Source organism: Mustela putorius, unplaced genomic scaffold (assembly GCF_011764305.1).
Source record: "Mustela putorius furo isolate JIRA1106 unplaced genomic scaffold, ASM1176430v1.1 tig00537350_pilon_pilon_pilon, whole genome shotgun sequence".
NCBI classification, from domain to species: domain Eukaryota; kingdom Metazoa; phylum Chordata; class Mammalia; order Carnivora; family Mustelidae; genus Mustela; species Mustela putorius.
The window spans coordinates 8,198,657-8,216,880 of NW_025422471.1; the positions used below are offsets into that span (position 1 = coordinate 8,198,657).

At 41.5% G+C, this 18,224-nt stretch overlaps 1 protein-coding gene across 2 annotated transcripts in view; it reads left to right on the top strand.

Annotated features, from left to right (window-relative positions):
- ELL2 (elongation factor for RNA polymerase II 2) overlaps nt 1-7,642 on the top strand; it is a 73,197-nt gene extending 65,555 nt beyond the window's left edge. For both annotated transcript variants that reach the window (XM_004769927.3, XM_045074506.1), the window contains 3 exons: nt 1,079-1,250; nt 3,516-3,560; nt 3,651-7,642. In XM_004769927.3, coding sequence (XP_004769984.1) covers nt 1,079-1,250; nt 3,516-3,560; nt 3,651-3,767 — 334 coding nt within the window. In that variant the 3' untranslated portion in view covers nt 3,768-7,642. The remainder of the gene's footprint in view (nt 1-1,078; nt 1,251-3,515; nt 3,561-3,650) is intronic.
- The last annotated feature ends 10,582 nt before the right edge of the window (nt 7,643-18,224 follow it).

Below are 18,224 nucleotides of genomic sequence, written 5' to 3' on the forward strand. Positions count from 1 at the left end.
TTTAATATCAAAATGCTGTTTTAATTTGCTTGCCACTGAATAAACTTGACACTCTGGGAAAATGGCCTTCACTTACCAGTTTCCTTAAGTTATTCACAACCTGAAGTAAAACAGAGTTATGGCCTTTTAATTAAGAAAGTAAATTAGAATGATAGTATACAATGATGTCCAGTTACACAGACTGTGATATTTTAATGTTGAAAAGAACTAGAAATATGCCCCTTTTTTGGCCATTTTTCCCCATTGGTCTCTCATTTCAAAAGAAGACAATTACTTTTTTGTATTTTATACATTTGCCTAGTCAAACGTGGGAGGAAAGAAGTAGAGGGAACAAGCCAGAGGCACCTTGCTGGCAGCAGGTGTAAACAGCCAAAGACAGACCTCCTCTCATAAAGCAGCAGATCTCCAGAGAGCTCTGACTTCAGCACTGAGTGACTATGTAACACTCTCCTGGTTTCATGTTACCCATGGAGGCCTTCTGTTTCCATGTGACTCGTGACAGACGGCTTGGCCTCTGCCACTAGTGTGGTAGTGAATTATTTTGGATAAAGAAAGATTTGGAGGGGCGCCTGGGTGGCTCAGTGGGTTAAGCCGCTGCCTTCAGCTCAGGTCATGATCTCAGGGTCCTGGGATCGAGTCCCGCATCGGGCTCTCTGCTCAGCAGGGGAGCCTGCTTCCTCCTCTCTCTCTCTGCCTGCCTCTCTGCCTACTTGTGATCTCTCTCTGTCGAATAAATAAATAAAATCTTAAAAAAAAAAAAAAAAGAAAAAGAAAAAGAAAGATTTGGAAAGCTAAATCTGTGTTTAGTGTTGTTTTCTAGTCACACTTCAGTTCCATTGCCACCATGTTTTTTTCACATTTACTTTCCTTCCCTGGAGGTCTTAAGCTCTCCTGTGGGATAATTTCACGTGAAAGTCATCTGAAAGGAGTGACATGGGGGCAAACAATGGCAAGGCAGCATTCAGTCTTGGGATACGTGCTTGGATATGGTTTCTAAGTTTTTTGTTTAAATATCAGGCTTATGCATCATGTTGATTGTAGTCTCTCTCCATTTATCTTATTTCTTTTTTCTCATTAGAAAATATATTGCTATCGTCTCCTATGAGCAACGCCAAAATTACAAGGATGACTTCAATGCTGAGTATGATGAGTACAGGGCCTTGCATGCCAGGATGGAGACTGTAGCTAGAAGATTTATCAAACTAGATGCACAACGAAAGCGGCTTTCTCCAGGCTCAAAAGAGTATCAGGTAAACATGTTTGCTTCTAGATAGGCTGACTTCCATATTTTACCCTCTTTGTTCTCTGCCTGGCCCATTCCCAGGCAATCTGCTGGCCTTCAGAGCAGGTCTTCTGGCAAACCAGGCTCTCTTCAGCTTTTGGTCTTCATTTAAAATTAGCTAGGAAACTAAATATTTGAACTAGTTCTCAAACCTAAGTAAATATAATGAACTATTTTCCTGTCAGTGAAAAAAATAACTTTATATGGCAAAGTATGTATAAAATATGTAATATATGCTTAATCTTTACTGTAACATACTAAAGAGAGTATCAAGGAAAAAAGCAAATACAACTATATAGGAAGAAAAGTTGGATTGGGGATTCATTGAAATATTTGATTGAACTGCCCACTCAGATATAGCTGCTAGTTCTGGTGCTGTTCCCCAAAATTGCTATTTCAAGTACATTAAAAAAGAAAAAAACCTCAATCTCGCATAGAATAAGGAAGATCCAGACATAAAATACAAACAGGGTTTAATACTCCAGAGATTTGGGGTTTAAGTGAAAAGTTTGGTATTTCCAGCTCTTCCGAAGCCTGACAGTTAATACATACTAATCTCTTTTCACTTCCCGACTTTAAGTGGTAGTGTTACCACAGCTGACAAACCAGTAGAAGCCAGCCAGACCTGTGTACTGGTTGTTCTCATAGTTAACAAGCAAAATGTTTAACTGTTTAATGTTTTAAATGAAGATTTCCCTCTTTGTGTGGGCCACATAACTTGTCACACTTCACAACCATAGATGGTGCCTTCATCTGGCCTACTACTGTTTTTCTGACAGGAATCTGCATTAGAGAATGAATGGGTTTCCCCCAGTGGGGAAAATAGCCTGAGAGCATCTGTGCTCACAGGCACAGAAAAGACTCAGGTCTCTTCCTCAGCTCTGAAAGACTCAGGTGTCTTTCATTAGTGGGCCTTAATCTTTAAACAGGCTGCCTAGAGTTACAGAAGATTTTTCAGAGGAATTCGTGTCTGAGGGTGCTCTTGATATGGTGGTTTGGGGTTTGTTTTTTTAGATATAGCTATTTACCCTTGTACCCTGATTATATTTAAACTAAAATGTAATTCCAAGAACTGCTTAGTGGTTAGGAGGAGGCTCCAGAGCTAGATTGCATGGCCTTGATTCCCAGCTGTACCATTTAATATTTGTGTGACTTGTGCAAGTTACCTTACTTTCTTCAAAGTCCCCCTCCATAAATAAGGTGATTATAGAGTTGTGCAGAGTAAATGTAAGCATTTGGAAACTGCTTAAATCCATAGTATATAAAGTTACATAAATATTAGCCATTTTCTCCAGCCACGTAATATCCCTCCCTAGAGGCAATCAGTAGTACTGGTTTCCAGTGTATTCTTTCAAAGGTCTGTGTATGTGTTTGTAAGATGTATATACACAAACAGATTCATGTATGTGCCATATGTAATTGAATTTAAGATGTCATCAATCGCAGTATATACCATGGTCTTCTGTCCCAGTAAGTTAAACTGATACATTATTTATCTGATCTCATTAAAATGAGAAAAAAATGGGGCGCCTGGGTGGCTCAGTGGGTTAAGCCTCTGCCTTCGGCTCAGGTCATGATCTCAGGGTTCTGGGATCGAGCCTCACATCAGGCTCCCTGCTCGGCGGGGAGTCCGCCTCCCCCTGCCCCCATCTCTACCTGACCCACTGCCTAGTTGTGATCTCTCTCTGCCAAATAAATAAATAAAATATTTTTAAAAATAACATAAAATGAGAAGAAATGTACATCTTAGAAGTAATGAAATTCTTAGACTTATCATTCTATTTCCCCCTTTAAACAACTAATATCAAATTGTATAAATCATTCTGCACTTTGCTTTATTCATTAAACAATACAATGTACCTTAGAGAACTTTATATAAATGCATGAAGCACTTCCCCTTTTTAATGGCCTCTTAGGATCCCTTTGCATGCATTAATGGACACTGAAATTTTGTGTACTGTCTTTTGCTTTACACATGCTACCGCAGCAAGTAACCTTGTACACACAGCGTTTCACTCAGTCACAAGCAAATCTGGAAGAGAAGTAGAGAAGTGCTGAGTCAGTTCTGCGTTTGCTGTTTTGATAGCAGTTGCCAAATTGCCTTCTTTAAAGATGGTACCAGTTTACATTCCCATCATCAGTATTTCCAACACCCTTACTGAGTGGGTCTTAGCTGTTTATATTGCCAAAAAGAAAAGTTGTTCCCTTCTGATTTTAATTTTTAATTTTGTAGAATGTTCACGAAGAAGTCTTACAAGAATATCAGAAGATCAAGCAGGTAGGATCATCACTGTGGGTTTTCTGACCCGTAGTTGGGAAGTATTACACATTCTGCAACCTAATTCCTCCCTGTTTTTTTCCTCTGCAGTCCAGTCCCAATTATCATGAAGAAAAATATAGATGCGAGTATCTTCATAACAAGCTGGCTCACATCAAAAGACTAATAGGTGAATTTGACCAACAGCAAGCAGAGTCATGGCACTAAATCTGCTTGGACCAGAAGATGTGAATAAACTTAAGCTTATTTATTTAAAATTCCAAATGAGTTGCTCTAAGATTCTAAAAAAAAAAAAAAAATGAAACTTTGCTTGTTGAAAGTTTCAGTATTAGCAAACTTGAGTTAATTTACTTTTATTTTTCCCCCTTTTTACTTTGCTTCCCTGCATTTTTGAAGCTGCTTTTTTCTGGTCCTTCTCCCCACCCCGACCCTACCCCCAAGACTTATGTTTGTCAATAGAAATCATGGTTTTTTTAGACATTGGGGATCTGGTGTCTATACTTCAAATCAATTTTTTTTCCTTAAAAACTTACATTTGTCATTAGAAATGATTTTTTTTTAGATATTGGGGATCCAGTGTCCATACTTCAAAGTTATGTGTGTTTAAAAAATAATAATAATGTGCAAGGTGAAATGCTTTTGGATAAACATAAGCCTATTTTCTGACCTTTCGTAATGCAAACTCTTTGCCTTAAATGGTAGAATATTTAGAAATTTGCACAAAATACAAAAAAAAAATTTAAACATTGTTTTGGTGGGTTAAGAAATAGAAAGGCATATGTGTATGTGTATAAATAAGCACACACATATGTACATACAGGCTGACTTGATCTAGACAGTGAATCTGCCCTGCAAGTTAACCCCCCATTGCAATGGTTGCCTTAAGGTGTTTGCTAGTTGTGTACATAGTGTGGTTAATCATTAGCTACACTGCTTCCCACTTGGTTAGAGCAATGGGAAGCATACTGTGGCCTACCAGCGTCTGAAAACGCGTGCTCGACCGGTATGTGTGCAGAGGTGGTGTGGATGTGGATGTGAGCGTGCATGGAGGACAAAAGCTGCTACTCTCAGTAGGCCAAACGCTCAGGTTAAACAACTGACGAGTGTTACTGTAGGGGTTGGTTTTGTTTTTGTTTTTGTTTTTTTTTCTGTCAAATTGCTACTTCTATTGTGGAAGACAAAAGCATTTCCATTTCAACAGTTTGTCAGCTTTATTAATGTTGGGCAAAATCAATATGTTATGAAAATGAAACAGATCTATAGTTTTGGGGCAAAATTATAAAATTAAACATGTAGGTAACCTATTTATATACTGCTATAAAGTATTTTTTGAAGAGAGATATGCAAAGAAGCTATTACCTACAAGAAATGTATATTTAAAGATTTTTTTTTTCATCCTGGGAGCCAGGAATATAAAAAAGAGCAGATATATTTAACCATAACATACTGTGATTCATCAAACAGCACAAACTTTCATTTCATGGAGTTTATCTGTTGACGTTGATTTAAACTATCATTTGTTTTATCATGTGGGAACATAAGTTATGTGGTCAAAAATACAAGGATTTTGAACTAATGTTGATTCAACTTGTGTTGTCTTACCGTATTGTCTTTTCAAAGTGCTGCCAGTTGAAAAGGGAAGCATTATGTTTACAAATCTGTTTTGAAATGTTTGCCAAAATTTTGGTAGTATCTTTAATAAAGATGTTTGTCTCCAGCATCCAAAAAATAAATAAATAAATAATAACTTTGTTGTGTATCAGTGTAAACCAGAAAATGTTGGTTTCTGGAAAACCAGAAAGAGCATATAGACGAACTTTCCTCTTGGCAATTCTTCTAAAACCTTAACTGGAAAGAGTAGATAATGTCGAAGAGTATACAAAAGTACAGACTGGTACAAGACTGCACTAGAACTCTATAACATTACTACAGAAATTAGATTCTGTGTAGCATGGACCTCTTAAGGAATTGGTTTCTTTTAGCATTGAGATCCCTGGTGCTCTTCCTTTTACCTCAGAATTGGAACAATCATTACTAAATGTTCACTGATTTCAAACTTTGAGTTGTAAAAAGATAGGAAAGGAAAGTTAATTGGGGATAACTTTGTTCCTCGTATTATGGTGGAGTTTCCTAAGGGATTTGTTTGTAGGTGATGACCTCACTGGTGTTATTTCTTGGACAGCTTGGCCTTTTAATCAGAGATTTCTGCTGCTATTTGCTCTGAGCAGTGTTTCTCAAAAGCAAGGTGCTTGGACCACTTGCCTCACCCAAATTAGAATCTCTGGGTATAACACCCAGGTATCCAGGCTTCGGTAAATAGCCTCCAGGTGACTCTTGCAAGGGAAGGTTTGAGAACCATTGGCTTAGATATGGCATGAAACCTTTGGGTCTCTAAATCTCAAAGATTTGAACTAAAGTTGAACTCTTTGCCTTTTTTTAAGCCCATCCCTGTCAGCAGGCACAAATCACTCTGCCCCCTACGTGATCTAAGGCACCTCTCAACTGTTTCACTGCCAGCCCTTATCTCAGAACTTGTTTATGAACAAGGCTTCCAGTTGGTTCTTAGCCCTTGGAGCTCCCACCCACATACATCAGCACATATTCTGATTTACAAATTGGGTAATAATGGAAACTGGAGATACATTATAAAAATTCAGCATTACACATCCATAGACTTGACCACGTATCTATAAAAGCCTTAATTTTAATATTTGTTGTATACACTGGGCAGATCCTTGCAAAATATGTATCTATCAGTTGCAAATCTGAGTTATAAATCTCTGAATCTACTATTACCTGAGGCTGCATCTCTTTTGAAGATGGGCATGAGTCTATTAAAATATTTATAATCGTCCTTTATCTCCTGCAAGATTTTTAAATTCTCTCAAATAACTGCTGTAGGAATGAGTGGCCACTTAGTACCAGTTACTCTGGTAGAAGAATTTATTTATTTAGTTGTTTTGAGAGACACAAGTATAAAACATATTATCAAGATGAGACAATGAGTTGTGTTACTTTTTGGGTCACATTTCATCTAAAATAATTTGAAGTACTTCTGAAAATTTCTTACCAACAGCAGATTAGGTCTAGATTAAATTAGCATCTGGCTTAATACAAACCAAAAGGAACATTGACTAGATATGCTTTTGTTTTTTGTTTTTTTTAAGTAGGGTTTCTGTTTCCTATCTTGTCATTTATTTCCCATGGAATATTTGAGAGGGGGTAATAACTTCCAGCTCTGAGTAGCGATAGAGGTTCAGTACTTGCTCTCACAAAGTAATTGGTACAATCAGTTTATCTCATTGCTCCATGCATACTGATCCGAAAAAATTCAGTATTAATTTCCTTTCATCTCTGATTGATCTTTTAAACTTTATAGTTTTCTTGTCCCTTAAAGTATTTCACCTTATTATGTAAACCAAACACATACTTGCATGTTGGAAGCGAGATGCTGAAATGAGGGTTAGACACAAGTGGTCCATCAGTTCTGACACTCTCATGGGTTGCCTTATCCCTTCCATTAGTGCAGTCAGTCTTTGCTTCTGGAACTTGGCTGAAACTCCTGGGCCAGTTCACGGTGTTTCTGGCAGTGTGAGTGTTGAGTCATGTACGCTTGGTATCCGCCCTCACTACTTTTGAAGTTCCTATGGTTTATTACTTGCCTAAGTGTTACTAAATCCTTTTCTTATGTATACTGGATGGGGGGGAAATTGTAGCCAGCATGTTGAGGAAACTTTTGTGAAAGGATACAAATTGATTCTACTAAATGAAGGCAACAGAAGATGTTATCAATGTTCTTTGTACTCAAACTAAATAAGGCTGTGAGGCTCATTTCAAAATATTTTGAAGTGTTAAAAATATATATATGTGTGTGTATATATATGTATGTGTGTGTGTATATATACATATATACACATATATATAATCTCCACACTGTTTCTTAGTTGTTCCACCCAAACCATGTTAGGACGCTCAAAGGTAAAATGTCGCAGGGACTTTTCAGTTGTAACTAAGCTTGGCAGCTGTGGTGGTCCCTTTTGTTCTACACCAATTTCAATTCAATAAAAATGTTAACTTTGCAATTCTGGCAATTGTTTTTCCTTTGTCTCATTTCAAGGCTCTTAAATTTCTCTAAGGAAAAAAAGAGAAGAACCCACAACAAAGTGCTCTCTGATGCCCTAATGGAAGTGATCCTCCTGGGACACAGATACTTATTGGTGACTCTAAGATGTAGGTGCTGGGTATTGGCTCCAGGATCCTGCCTGTTTCCTAAGTGTATGGCATGCCCTCCAGAGGCAACATCTACTTGGAGAACAATAATCACAGTTACCATGTAAGGGTTTCCTGTGGCTTACACACTTTGTGCATGCACTGTCCCATTAACTCCTCACCACAGCCCTGTTACACCATTTTATAGGTGAGTGAACTGAGGCTTAGAGAAGTTAAGAGACTTGTCCATGACACAGCTGGTAAACAGTGGAAGCTGGGAAGCCTGACCCCAGCGTCTGTGTCCTTCACCGCTTCTCCAAACTGCCCCTCTTAATACTGGCACCTTAGCGTGAGCTTCACACAGTGACCATTCCAGCAACACCACACAAGCTAGACAGACTCTAGAGTCAAAGGAGACTAGAATGTGAGGGGTGGGGTAATACCTAGTGGATTATTTTCAATGAGGTGATTTTTTCAGAAATGATGGATAAATGTGGAGAGGCCAAAATAATTTTTGAGAAAAAATAGGTTTCCTTTGTTTTCAAATGTGTGCAGTCATAACAAGGGGGCTATGTGAGCAAGACAGGGGCGGGGTTGCGGGGAGGGTGGGCTATGCAGATAGAGGCTCAGGGCAGGGTACAGTCCTAGAATCACACTAGAATCACTCTTTGTAGTAAAAGGCTATCTCAGTAACGGACTCCAGCTTAGGCACTGTCCAGTCTGAATTAGACAGACATAAGAGTATTTCTCCTAGCTGGGTCCTCAACCTCTGCTTTCTGCAAGTTTTCTGAAGGAATAATGGAAAGGGAAAAGATGAAGTCCTCAACCAAACACTGATACAGAAAACCTGGAATGATCGATCAGAGCCAGGGGTCGTTCTGGTTAGGTTTATGAGGAGCCTCGGGGATGAATGAGTGAAGTTCCTAATGTTATCATTGTGTCCTCAGCCCTCGCCCATGGGACATTTAACACACTCTTCTCAGCTGTAAAGTGGAAACATGCCTTCTTACTGAAGGCTTGGAAGAGGCTTTATTGTTGTTCGTAACGCACTGGGGAGTTCCGTGAAAAACTGCTCTCTAAATTATGGATTGTCCGCTGGCTGCAATAAGAGTTTGTCGGAGCATTAGTTTCCTGGTGAACCAATCCTTTTGGACTGATTGCTGAGGGGGCAAAGGCAGAGAGAGGCTTGACGTTTCAAGGTGGAGTGTTTGGGGTTTGTTTTATTGAATGCCGAGACCTACACAGACTTGCTCCACGGGTTTTACCTTTCTGAGGTTGGGACAGGAGGCTGGCAGTGGCAGGAAGTGGCTCTGATATTTTGTGATTGCTCAATTCTCAAGCTGGGGTCAGATGATCCTGCTCTGTGTGGAAGTAGAGATGTGTCTTTACAACTGCTGCCTGCTGAATTCAACCGGCCAGCCAGGCTGGTTTGTCTTAACTGTAATTAGATCCTTGGTACAATATGGGCATTTGTAGATGGAAGATAAGAATTCCATTTCTGGATTTGTGAAATGGATGAGAGTGCTTCCTAAAGATGAATCCACGTGATCACCCACCACACTTGGAGTTCTGAAGCTGGGACTTCTAGAGGAATGGCCACCTGCCTTTATAGTTTGTGGACTTCTAAGGGCTTACAGAATTCCACCGTGGTGTAGACAGATGGCATGGCATGCTCAGCCTCGCCAGTCTCATCACCTGCTGCACCTACTCTCTCGGAACACCAGTCACCTTTGGATTCTCCAGTAGCCCCCGCTCCTCCTATCCCAAGGTCTTACTCAATACTTGCTGTCTCTTCTGTACTACTGGATCCGTCCTCCAACCCTTCCTCACTTAGCTAAGTCCTCCTCACCCTCAAGATCTCCCCTTAACATCACCTTCTCCAGAAAACTGCCCTAACCTCTCAGACTAACTCAGGTCGTGCTGGTCTATGCTCTGTTTCATCTTCTACTTCTCCTTCATGGCATTTATCCCAATTATAACTTAACTACTAGTTGTATTAAGTTCCATGAGAGTGGAGACTGTTTCATTCTCTAGGGTGTTCCCAGCTCCTAGTCTAGTACCTGGCATAGAGAAGGTGCCCAGTAACAATTTATTCAAAGAAGGAATGAGGAAGGTTATTCATATATGTCCTACTTAAGATTCACGTGGCCAGAGGATTTGGATTACTGCAAGAGCCTGCTGTGTCATTTAGGTCTACGTGCCTTGCCGCTTCTTTCCAGAGTCATGATTTAGAATTTAGTTGCTGATGGCAGACTGACTTGCCTTTGGGAGTCCCTTTGCCATGATTAACTAACTGGACACCTTCAAGGGGATGTGTCTTTCCAGTTTGGCATTCATACCTCTAGTCACTTCTGGAACACGAGCATTTCAGTAGTCTGTACTGGTTTGTAATATAAAATTAAATGATTTTGAAAGTGACTTTTATTTATCATCAACGGATGGGTTCTGATTTCATTTCCTACGGTATTTTTTCTATAGCTTTTATCCCACTCCTCAAAGACGTGGTAGAGGACAGCAGTCTAGAGATAATGTTGTATCTCATTTTTCTATCTTCATTAAAGCATCTTTAGCTTAACATTTCTTTAAATTTGATTTTAAAAAGGGTTGGCACTTGTTTTATTCCTAGCATTTCTGTCCTCTTCCAAGCATAGACATGTTGAGGATAATCGAAGGACTGTGGGATTCCTGTAATGACAGAGCTGGCAGAGCCCATCCACTGATTCCAGAACAACTGTCTGGATTCCATAGACGATGAAATGAAGATGTTTAAATGACGGCCACACAGGCAGGCTGAGACCCTAGGAGCTTACAGACCCTCCTGGGTTCGGGGGGTGGGGGCAAGGACAGCCCAGCAGCCACTAATGGCAAACAATACAAAGGTGGAATCATAAAGCCAGACAAGACGCACCATACACACGTGGTTTGGAGCAGGCAAGCCAGACAGCCTGGCTTAGAGTCCCGCTCTTGCCACTCGCCAACTACAGACCATGGGCAAGTTTATAAAGCCCTGCAGCTCCAGCTTCTGAGCCACGAGTGGGCAGAGCCTTCCTCAGGGTGTTAGGATAATGTATAGGCAGGATGGTGCATGGCACTTAGTAAGTTTCCATATATATATATATTTATTTATTTATTTATTTATTTTTTGCTTATTTTCTAATTATTTCTTTCCATCTTTCATTTGGATTTGGAGAGTTCTGTTACAATAAACCTGACAAACAAGCAGCCAACCAGGACAAAGAAAGCATATGGGGTTTATTTAGATTTTTACATCACTGTGATTGACTACCTATGGTAAGATAAATACAATCCAGAACATTCTTAGGGCTCTGCTCATTACTGCTTTGTGAAGGAAGTTTTCTCTGTGAATCTTTCCAAGTATCACATAGCATCTCTTAACATCATGGCTACCAGTAACAGTGCTGATGCACTTGTCCCAAACTTGAGCTTCATGTCGACTATTCTATTAATTCTCTCTTCCACTTGTCTTCATAGGGGAATTTTTTTTTTAAAGATTTTATTTATTTATCAGAGAGAGAGAGAGAGAGAGAGCGAGCACAGGCAGACAGAATGGCAGGCAGAGGCAGAGGGAGAAGCAGGCTCCCTGACGAGCAAGGAGCCCGATGTGGGACTCGATCCCAGGACGCTGGGATCATGACCTGAGCCGAAGGCAGCTGCTTAACCAACTGAGCCACCCAGGCGTCCCCATAGGGGAATTTTTTAAAGAGCCTTGTGGTCTCTAAGCCTGAGTGCTTCTCGCCCATAGAGGTACTGGAGGGGGCTGGCACAGTTCATTTCAGGTAAGATGTTTTGGGGAAAATCCTGCTGTGGAAAGGACTCTCTTACACCTGTAAGCTTTTCCTTCTCTTCTCAAAGATAGAGTTCATTTAAGTCAGCCTTGTCAAACCAGTGCCAAGAGGGTCTCCAGGGGTCTTGTGGCCACCTGAGCCACAGAGCTCTGCAGCTGAGGACAGGCTGTAAGGGGACACTAGGGACTGTTGGCAAAGCCACCGCCTAGCCTCCCTCATCCTTCCTTCCTCCCTCTGCCCCTGATGAGAAGTCTTTATTGCGTGGTAGCCAATTATCGCCACCCCATCTGCTCCTCCCTTCTCTTAACTCACTGTTCTCGCCTGAATGAACTATTACGGCTCCTCCCTTCAGTTGAGATGTGTAACTTATCATTTCTCCTGTCTTCGGTTCCAGATGACTTGGCTTATAGATAACGAGAAGGCCAGTTCAAAACCAAGAACATGTAAACAAAACGTGAAAAGTCTTGGAAGTAAAATTGAAAATGCTTTGGTACGTGGTACAAAGAATAAAGAATAGAAGTACACCCTGGGTTGGAGTCCTAGTTCTGAGATTTACCTACGGGTGACCCTGAGCCATTTGCCTAATCCCTTGGCTCTTCCTTCCAACACCTCTGATGAACTAGGATAATACCTATATTCCATAGTTATGCAAGGATTAAACAGAGTGTTGCATTCAGTGAGAGGGACTGGGCGGGGCAATGATGAAGAAAACAATTTATTCTCACACAAGCCCCTGCAAACACACTTCGGTGGCTGTTTCCTTGCCGTCAGGATCTCTGGCAGGTCTCAATTCCTCCAGGACCGTTGTTCTTGATAAGTCCTGTGGTCACACCTAGCATAAGTTTCTTTTCATAACTAGGAAGTCCAGCCTTCTATAATAGCCAAAACTCTGAAATTTGTTTAATATTAAAGTCTCGGGGCTCATGGGTGACTCAGTGGGTTAAAGCCTCTGCCTTCTCTGGTCATGACCCCAGGGTCCAGGGATCGAGTTCCGCATCGGGCTCTCTGCTTGGCGGGAAGCCCGCTTCCTCCTCTCTCTCTGCCTGCCTCTCTGCCTCCTTGTGATCTCTGTCTGTCAAATAAATAAATAAAAATCTTTTAAAAAAAATTTTAAATTAAATTAAAGTCTCTCCCCCCCTCCAGCTTAGACTCACTGGAAGCCAAGTGATTCTTGCCAGGCTTCTCATTGGCCCGCCCTACAGCCACCCCTGGGTTGATGGAGGAGAGGGTGAGGAGGAGAGATTAGGGCCACAGAGATCCTAGCACCTTTGGAATCTGGCCTTGGCTTCCTGCAGGCGCCGTCAAAACCCATCCTTGGTTCCTCAGAAAGTGCCCCGCTAAGCTCCTCCAGTCTTTGAGGGTGTTAACAGGACCGGACCTCTCCTTTGGCCAGGCCTCCAACAGCACATGGGGGGGTGCGCGCGCACATGCATTCGCACTGTCTCGCCCCTCCTCAGGAAGGAAGCTAGTAGCTCAGGGCCTCTTTCTAAAGGACCATGCCAGCATGGTGACTTCAAGTGTCACGCCCACCCTCCCACCTCAGCCATGAACAAAAAGAAGCACTGAATGCATCCTTTACTGTACGGTAGGGGTGTTTTGTTTTATATGTATTTTCAGGCAGATACCAGCTTCTGGGCCCCCCAAGCTTGAGGAATCACACATCAGGGGTGTTTTAGTTAAACCACTTTATTAAAATATGACTCACATGTAAAAAGCTGTACCCATTTAATACATACAACTCAGTGAGTTGGGGGAAGGATACACTTATAAAACCATCACTACCATCAAACCATCCTCTCACATTATTTTTGTGTGTGTGGTAAGAATATTTAACAGAAGATCTCCCTCTTCAGAGATTTCAAGTACACAATACAGTACGACAAACTACAGGCACCGTGCTGTATAGCAAATCTCCAGAACTTGTCTACAGACACTTGATACCCTCTGACCATCACACCTTGTCATCTCCCCTTCCTACTAGGCCCCATGACCCCCCCCCATTCTGCTGAGCTTCTATGAGCGTCACTCTTTCAGATTATACATACAAGTGACAAAATCGAGTATCTTTCTCGGTCTGGGTCATTTCATTTAGCATAATGTGTCCAGATCTATTCATGTTGTTGCAAAAGGCAGGACTTCAATTTAAGGCTGAAATATTCCAGTGTGTGTATGTGTGTGTGTGGACAGCCCATTTTCTCTACCCATTCCTCTGTCTATGGACATTTAGCTTGTTTTCCTAACTTGGCTATTGTGAAAAGTGTGGCAGTGCCGCTATCTCTTTAAGAACTTAAGTTATTTGGATAAATACTCAAAAGTAGGATTGCTGGATCATATGGTAGCTCCATTTCTAATTTTCAAAAGAACCTTCCATACAGTTTTCCAGACCGGCTGCTCCAGCCTCCCCTCCCACCAGCAGTAGCCCAGATTTCCTTTACGGCACGTCCACACCACCATCTATGTGGTCTTCGTGAAGCTGCTATCGTCTCTCACTAGCCTGTGGTAAGGGGAAACCCTCTCCACCCTCTGGAGAAACCCTCTGATTTCCCACATCAGCGGACTTCTCAACTAAAAGCCCTTATGCCAGTGAGTGGAGCCAGAAGCAAAGGGGAGCAAAACTAGGTCTTTTTTTTTTTTTTTTAAGATTTTATTTATTTATTTGACAGAGATCACAAGTAGGCAGAGAGGCAGGCAGGGCAGGGGTTGGGGGGAGCAGGCTCCCCGCTGAGCAGAGAGCCGGGATCATGACTTGAGCCAAAGGCAGAGGCTTTAACCCACTAAGCCACCCAGGCGTCCCAAAACTGGGTCTTTTGACACTGTGCAGCCCTGTGTGTGTGGTCCATCATCTTGCTTTACGGTTGTGGGCATACAGCCACCTACTGCCTGGCGACATCTGCCGAAGTGGTCAGAGACCCACCTTAAACCCCATGATAATCTGTTGGTGGATTTTCAGCCCGAGCACTGGCGCGTTAATCTGACAAATATTCATGTGCATCTAGGCACTGTGAAGGGCAGTGAGCATCTACCACTGAACCAGACCCGTGCAAATGACACAAATTCTTTGATTCCAGCTGTGGTAAGTGCTGCAAAATGAAAGGGCAGCTATGAGAATGAATAACATGGGAACATCGGGCAGTGAGGGAATGGAGCAGGCGACGTGGCACGGAAACTAGTCTTATCTGGTGGTTGAGTAGGCACTGCATGAGGGGAGACTGTACCAGAAAGAGTGAGCATGTGGGAAAGCCTTGAGAAGAAGGCCTTTAGCTCTCACGGAATGCCTCTTTATCCAGACTGCTTCCATTAACAAAAGGCATTTCAAGTCTGGCTTTTTTGTTCTTGAACTTGTTTTCTCAATAGCTGCTTTGCCTTTACCAAGCATTTCTGCAGAGATGAAACCCAGACAAGATTCCCCACTGAAGTCTAGGCACTTGAAGTTACTGCCTTATCACAGGCATTGGGTTTCTTATCTGGTGGCCTCCTCACGTTGCTAATAGTTCTGAGGGAAGTTTCCGAAAGAAACTGTTACCAGTTTAGGGGCCTGCTGATCTCCGACCAGCTCCCAGAACTTTCACATGGCGGTTTGAGCTGGGGAGGTAAGTGACCGGCCTTTCCCAGAAATCAAGCCAGCCCACCCTCTCCCCTGAAGTTGGAGCCGAGTGCAGGATGAACGAATGCCTGGAGAGCCAAGCCTGCCAAATGCTGTGCACTGGTGGAGGTTTCTGGGCTGCAGTAAGAAGTTACGGCCACAGGGATAGAGCCCTATCAGCCTGAGGCAGTTTCTCTGAGAAAAAGATATAACACCTGGACTATTTAACATCGCCAGCCTTTTCTCTCTGCTGCCAGCAACCAGTCAGACCATCTGTGCGGTGTGACTCTGGGGAGCTAATTGGTGGGCAGGGAGGAAACCCAAAAGAGAGGGGTGGAGAAAGATGCCAAAAGGTCAAAGAAGCTGAAAAGGAGCACTTCTGGGAATCGATGTGAGCAGAAGTTGGGAAGCAAGGTGGATATTTTGAGAGACCACTTTATGGCATACAGTGCTTTGTGCCTCTTCCAGGCTTTTTTTTTTTCTTTGCACATATTCTTAATCCTCCCTTTAAACCCTTTTTAGCATGAGGTGGGATATCCCATTCAGAAAAAAATAGGCCTAGAGGGGTCGCATGGTGCCAGTACTAGGACAAGAATACCTGTCTTGTCCCTCTACTATACCCCACTTCCTGTCAGCACACCTCAGAAGCTTGCCCTCAAGGACTTGGTGCTGATCCCCAAGATCTACCTAGTTACTAAGGGGACCCAACCCCGCCAACTCAAGTTCTGCCTCCCTGAAATTTAGTTTCTCCTCTAAAAGTGCTGAAGTTAAACCCCTGTTTTTAGAAATTTTGATCCCCGTCTATGATCTGTCTTGGCTTCTTCAACCAGGTAAACATCTCAGTCTGCTATGAAATTGCCTCATTCTGGAACACCACCCTTGAGTTCAGGCCACTCCATATCACGGGTGTCCTTTCCAAGCTCCCATCCACTGCTGTTAACCATCCCCTCCTCCTGTTCTCTAGCAGGAGGCAGGATGCCCTCCATCGTAGCCAGAGTAAGTCTTCTGGCAATGGGAAGAGAATCTTCAAGGACACGCCTAGTTTCACCAGATTTTCTAACTCCCCATCCATGACTGTTATGGTCATCCAATGAAAAATTAAAATTTGTCCTTAGTCTTTTTCTTAATCTATGGTAAAACAAAACAAAACAACACTTCTTTCTATTCTTGACAAAAATTTCCAATAGTACATAGGAAATAAAATAAAAAGCAAAAGTCCCCTGTTCTCACTCATCTACCAGGCCCCAGAGGTAGCCACAAAAGATGCACAGTATCATGCACAGTCTTCTTTTTGGTTCAAATAGCATATCAAACTATAGTCTCTAACTTAATTTTTTACTTAATAACACTGCTTGACCATCATTCCATGTTAGTCCCTGTGGACTTACGTCATTCTTTTTAATAGCTGCATGGTATTCTAGCACTTGGGTTATAATTTCATTATCTCATCACTCTTAAGATTCCAAAGGATTATCCCTAACAGTGAAAAACTGAAATCACCAACGACCACATAAATTCTCTTAAAAAAAAAATAAAAGATTTTATTTATTTATAGAGAGAACGCACACAAGCAAGGCGAGGGACAAAGGGAGAGAAAGAATGATTCTCAAGCACACTGCACAAGGCTCGACCTTGTGACCCTGAGATCATGACCGGAGTTGAAACCAAGAGTTGGGCACTTAACCCATTGAGACACCCAGGAGGAAGGAATTCTCTGGAGGAAGAAATTCTCTTTTTAAACTGAATGGTGCGACATTTTGGTCAGTAACCTTGCTGACGGTCTCTACCTCACCTTGCCTTACTCACCAAATCCTCTTAAAGCATGAGAGAACTGTAAACTAGAAAGACTGTTTAGAGGATGTTCAGAAATCATTTACAAATGCAAAACACTTCAATATTATTGTTCATCGGTTTCTAAAAGTGATCAAGTCTTAAGTTCAACAACTTTTTTTTTTTTTTTTAAGTTCAATGACCTTTGATGGTAGCTGTGGCTCCATGCTATGAATGGGGAAAGAAGAAAAAAGCTAATTTCCCTAGTGACTATTTTGGACTATTCTATATTCATATTAAAATTTTATGATGTTGAGGAGTTACAGTAGTTACATTCTGTTCTTTAACCATAATTTTGTATATTTGGTTCAGTTCTATAATTAAATGATTTAAGACTACTTCTAATTCTTTGACTCTAAGCCTTTCCCATTCCTGAGACTTTATTTTGATTCATCTCATAGTTAACCAGATTTTGTTGTGTACTTTTTTTCCTCATTAAATATCTCCAGTGGGAAATTTGAGGTCAGTCTGTTCTTTTCTCCTTTGTAGGAAACATGCTTTTTCTGCCTACGTGCTCATGGGATTCTTATATTTTCCTTAAAGCTCAACTAACTTGACCATGTGTCTTTGCGTTAATCTGTTACAAGTTTCTTCCCCTTCAGATCTCCTCCAAAGCACACAAAGATCATATTTATTCCCGTGGAGTTTTCTTTCATTTTTGATATTTTTATTTTCTGGGTCATTTGTTCTGTTATATACTTCAGGAATACTGTCATCCCATATGCTGACTGACTGTTGTCTGACTGACTGTCATCTTAGTTTTTATTTATTTGGAGATTGTCCCCGCCAATAAATGCTATTTTATTCTTTTCAGCCTGACCTCTGCATCACTGAATAGGCTTTCAGCAACATCTGTTCTAATGTGATCTTCCATTTCTAGGATAGCTGTATTATCTTCAATTTCATTCATCACTCTTAGCTCACTTTGTCTTCTTTTGCCTCTTCTTCTTTGATCTAATATTTCACTTCAGGATTATTTCACAAAGACCTTCTGTATTTTTAAAATTGGGAGTGCGGACAAATACACGTCTGAAATTCCCTGGTTTGCTAGGATAATTCTGCTTAACAGTATTATTCTTCATTTGCCTTTAGGTTTTTGAGTTTCTCTCCTCATTTTTGTTTGTGATTTTTATTTGCTTTTGACGTTAATGACCTACATCTACTTAAAAACATAGACCCTGCTCTGCAGAAAACGTGGTTCTCTCCTGGCTTGCTCTTTGTCTGAATTATGGAGAG